Source organism: Octopus bimaculoides, chromosome 25 (genome assembly GCF_001194135.2).
Source record: "Octopus bimaculoides isolate UCB-OBI-ISO-001 chromosome 25, ASM119413v2, whole genome shotgun sequence".
In the NCBI taxonomy this organism is placed as follows: Eukaryota; Metazoa; Mollusca; class Cephalopoda; order Octopoda; family Octopodidae; genus Octopus; species Octopus bimaculoides.
Window position 1 is genome coordinate 29,244,304 of NC_069005.1, and position 5,331 is coordinate 29,249,634.

Here is a 5,331-nt window from a genome sequence, read left to right on the forward strand (position 1 = left end):
ACACGTGTCTGTGGAGTGCTCAGCCACTTGCACGTTAATTTCACGAGCAGGCTGTTCCGTTGATCGGATCAACTGGAACCCTCGATGTCGTAAGCAACGGAGTGCCAACAACAACAACAACATTATTATTATTATTATTACATAAGTGAGGGTGCATGGCCTAGTGGTTTGGGTGTTGTACTCATGATCTAGTGATTGTGATTTTAGTTCCTGGACTGAGCGGTGCATTGTGTCTCTCAACAAAAACACTTCACCTCACATTGCTCTGTGGTCACTTCGACACCTGATGCGTGGTACACTGTCCACCTGTTCAGACAACTTCGGTTTGATGGAGTGAATGAACTAATTATGTAGCATGAACATATGATGATGATGATGATCATCATCATCATCATCGTTTAACGTCTGCTTTCCATGCTAGCATGGGTTGGACAATTTGACTGGGGACTGGTGAACCAGATGGCTACACCAGGCTCCAATCTGATTTGGCAGAGTTTCTACAGGTGGATGCCCTTCCTAACGCCAACCACTCTGAAAGTGTAGCAGGTGCTTTTACATGCCACCGGCACGAAGGCCAGTTAGGCAGTACTGGCAACAGCCATGCTCAAAATGGTGTATTTCACATGCCACCTGCACAAGAGCCAGTCCAGTGGCACTGGTAACGATCTCACTCGAATGTCTTTACATGTGCCACGGGCACAAGTGCCAGAAAGGCGACGCTGGGCACAGGTGCCATCACGATTTCGTTTTTGCTTGCCCCAACAGGTCTTTGCAAGCCGAGTTTCGTGTCCAATGAAGGAGACGACGTTGGCATGGGTGCCAGTCGTCGAATTTAGTTCGGTTTCACTTGCCTCAACAGGTCTTCGCAAGCGAAGTTTAGTGTCCAATGAAGGAAAGGTACGCATAAGTGGGCTGGCTACACCCCTGGCAGAGGCCTTAAACAAATAATTTGTGGAAGTTGTTCAGCTAAAATTGGATACTCATACATCCTCTTTGATAGAAGAGTCCATCATTATGTAAGAGCAATGCATCAAAGTGACACTGGGGTACAAATACTGTTAATCTTTGCAGGTGTTGGCTACTCCATGTTGATTCTTGTGTTCCTCATTATAATCTACTATAACGTCATCGTGGCATATTCCATCTACTTCCTCTTTGCATCCTTCACATCGTCACTGCCATGGCTCAAATGCAACAACAAGTGGAATACATGCAACTGTACTGTAAACATTTATGGCGACAAGTTCACCAATATTGCCGCTACAGACCCCAGCAATCAAGTACCATCTCTAAGCGACATTGAAGGTCTGTTTAATGAAACTCGTCCTGAGTGCAGACGTAAGTAGAATGTTCATTTTTGTATTCTGTCATTCTTTTGCTCTTTTACTGATTTTTCAACTTAATGGACTATGGTCATGCTGGAGCACTGTCTTCGGTCTAACTATACAAAGATCCCTGTCCCCGCCACAGACTTTGTTTCCTCCTAACTTTATACAAAATGGATATTTTTAAATGAAATTTGCTACAGATATGTTTCAAAGGATGTAAATTTAGAATTTGTTGTGAAAAAAATTCTTCAGAAGTATATGGCATGCCTTCACTTTATTTCCTCATGCTTTTTAGAAAAATAAACTTTTGCCTATCATTCCAGACCAGACTAATAAATAAACTCTTACCTATCATTCCAGCCAACTTAACAGACTTGATAACCTTCTCTGGAAATGTTACTCCATCTTGGAAAGCCATCATTGATCCATACTTTTACAACTATACATCTAAGACTGCAAGTGAAGAATATTTCTTGTACGGCAACTACTTTTTCCTATCGTTTTACTAACTTCCCACCTTTTTATCTTCCTCTATTTCCATCTTCCTCTTTTATTGTCCTCCCATCATAATACCAATCTGTCTTCCCATCTTATCCTCTTCTTGTCTTCCCATCAACCTGTCTTCTTGTCTTCCTATTATCCTCACTTCCTATCTTCGTATCTCCCTGTTTTCCTGTTCTCCCATCATCATTCCTGTTTCCCCCCCACCACCACCATCACTTGACAACCGATGCTGGTGTGTTTACGTCCCTGTAACTTATCAATTCAGCAACAGAGACCGATAGAATAAGTACTAGGCTTACAAAGAATAAGTCCTGGGGTCGATTTGTACGACGAAAGGTGGTGCTCCAGTATGACCGCAGTCAAATGACCGAAACAAGTAAGAGTAAAGAGTGTACTAATTGTGCAAAAACCCTTTCTCTCTCTCTCTTTACACACACACACACACACATTAGTGACAGAGACAGTATTAGCACTGTGAGATAATCTTTATCCCCACTTAATCCTGGATGTTCTGTTAGAACAAACTATACTGTGGTAGATACCATTAGTTTTTTTGGTGCAAAATGCACTCTTGTTTATATCCCTGCTAGTGGGGAGATAAATTCTAGCCACCTCCAGTGCTGAGAACACCAGATCACGTGATTTCGACCTTCTTTGGTCTCATCAATGCTGGACACCCAACTGCTAGAGAGAGCAGCAACTCATCTCCCCACCAGCAACATATAGATTGAAAGTGCTAGAACTGGCACTGGTGTCATGATTAGTCAATTAGCTGGCTTGAGGGTGCTGGGCGTTTTGAGGATGGTCATGGTTGGAATGTTTTTGATCAATAGGTTATGCTGGATCATGTTTGGCATGATAGTCATGGCCAGAATCACTTCCATCAATAGGCCTGCTGGATCAAGTTTGATAGGATGGTTCATGGTTACAATATCTTTGATCAATAGGCCTGTGAGATCAAATTTAAAAGGGTGGTCATGGCTGAAATATCTTTGAGCAAAATGTCTGCTGAATCAAGTTTGACAGGATGGTCATGGCCAGAATCTCTTCATTCAATAGGCATGCTGGATCAAGTTTGAAAGTGTGCATGTGGGTGGAATATCTTTGGTCACATGTCTGCTGAATCAACTTTGACCTGGAGCTAAACAACACCAACAATAATATCATTGATGGATTTTTTCTTTTTGTTAAATGTCCAATTCTAATTGCGTCCTTTAAAAATGTCTGTTTTAAGCAATCAAGTTCTAAAGATGACTGACAACATCTATGAAATGGTCACAGTGGAATGGGACCTCAGCCTCTGTCTTCTTCTCGCCTGGTGTATAGTATTCTTTGTCCTTGTGAAAGGAATCAAGTCGTTAGGGAAGGTAGGTGCTTCCTTTCGTGTTGTTTCTTCTTATTTTAGTTTTTGGTGTGCGGGCCAGCTCTGCACATGAGTCGACAGGTCTTGAGTCAAATTTTGACATGAGGTCACTTGCTTTTCATAGACAGGGCAGTCCAAGTAGTTGAGGAGAATGTGGGGGTGGGATTCACTTATTGATGTGAGGAAACTGACCTCCTCTTGGCCAATGATAATGACGGTACTGGTGCCATGTAAAAAAGCACCCAGTACACCTTAAGTGGTTGGCATCAGGAAGAGCATCCAGGTGTAGAAACCATGCCAAGACAGACAATTGGAGCCTGGTGCAGCACTCTGGCTTGACACCACCTGTCAAACCTTCCAACCCATGCCAGCATGGAAAAACATTGAATAACGACGATGATGATGCTGAGTATTATTATCATTATTATTTAGCAGAGACTCCAGCAAATAAGATCTGAAGAAGGAATTCTAATTCCGAAATATCATCGGACTACAGTTTACCAAGTTACAACAGGTATACAGTCCATTTTTTGTTCTATATTGCATTGTTATACCTTCCTAAACTTTTTATTCTTTACAAACAATACACAATGCTTCAAGCAAACTACAATACTCTCCTATCTATATGTATATATGCACATACACATATATATATATACACACACACACACACTTACATATATGAAGACACTTGTCCAGGCTGCCGTTCAGTGGGCTTGAACCTGGTAGCATGTGGTTGCAAACTGAGCTTCTTATCCACATAGCCATTCCTGGATAATTTCCTTCTTCCTTTCCCAAGACTATACTCTACTATAGACACAAGGCCTGAAATTGTTGGGGAGAGGGCTAGTCAATTGCATTGACCCCAGTGTTTCACTGATACTTAATTTATCAATCTTGACAGGATGAAAGGCAAAGTCAACCTCGGTGGAATTTGAACTCAGAACATAAAGACAGATGGAATACTGCAAAGCATTTTGTCCAGCGTGCTAATGAGTCTGCCAGCTTGCTACCTTAATAATCTTATAATAATTCTACTGGCCGTTACGTTACTTAACCTGTTATTAACGCTTTCACATGATTAGAGGAAAAGAGGAAGCAAGAAAGAGGATGAAGCGAAGAATAAGGTAAAAAGAGAAAGAAAAAGATGGAGAGAGAAAAGATGGAGAGAGAAAAGATGGAGAGAGAAAAGATGGAGAGAGAAGCGTCCATGACATGTGATAGGGGGAACGTAATATTTATTACGTGGTTAAAAAAGTTAGTTGAAGGTAGTGATATAGAGGAGAGTTAATGAAAATAGTAATAATAATAATAACAACAATAATAATAATAATAATAATAATAATAATAATAACATAGTTGATTAGTAAAGTCTTCCATACAATTCCAGGCTGCTTGTTTAATTTCTCTATTTCCATATATTTCCAGGTTGCTTATTTCACTTCTCTGTTTCCATATATTTTATTGGCTTGTCTCCTTGGCAAAGGAGCCACACTGGAAGGTTCTTCAGATGGAATCTACTATTACCTACGGCCAGATGTCTCGAAATTAAAGAATGTTCAGGTAAACTCATAAATATATGAAAGGACTCTCCTGCTGAAGATGGCGTGTGCGATGTTCGGCTTTTGCTGATTGGCCTACACAAATGATTTGTTTACGATGATCAAATGTCTATGTGCTGTACGTTGGCTCACAGCCTCCATCAAAAGGACTTTGCCCGAACAGGTGCACAATGTGCCACACGTCAGGTGTGAAAGTGATTGTAGAACAATGTGAGATGAAGTGTTTTGCTGATGAACATAATGCAGAAACCCAGTCTAAGAATTGAAACCGCGATCTCATGATCATGGGTACAATACTCTAACCACTAGGCCAGGCATCCTCACTCAAAATATATAAAATGTGTGTGTGTTTGAATATATATATATATATGCATGTATGTATGTATGTATGTATGTATGCATGCATGTATGTATCCGTGTATTCTCTTATTTGTTTCAGTTATTTTCACTGTGGCCATGCTGGAGCATTGCCTTTAGTCAAACAAATCGACCCCAGTCAAACATCATACATACATACATATATACATACATCATACATACATATATACCTACATCATACATATATATATATATA

The 5,331-nt window shown here is 40.5% G+C and overlaps 1 protein-coding gene across 4 annotated transcripts in view; it reads left to right on the forward strand.

Moving 5' to 3' along the window:
- The window catches only part of LOC106871681 (sodium- and chloride-dependent GABA transporter 2), a 20,441-nt gene that overhangs the window by 4,899 nt on the left and 10,211 nt on the right, over positions 1-5,331 (forward strand). For 3 of the 4 annotated variants that reach the window (XM_052976674.1, XM_052976673.1, XM_014918279.2), the window contains exons 4-7: positions 1,072-1,338; positions 1,689-1,803; positions 3,067-3,199; positions 4,624-4,758. In XM_052976674.1, coding sequence (XP_052832634.1) covers positions 1,072-1,338; positions 1,689-1,803; positions 3,067-3,199; positions 4,624-4,758 — 650 coding nt within the window. The remainder of the gene's footprint in view (positions 1-1,071; positions 1,339-1,688; positions 1,804-3,066; positions 3,200-4,623; positions 4,759-5,331) is intronic. The other variant, XM_052976672.1, reaches the window with a different exon arrangement.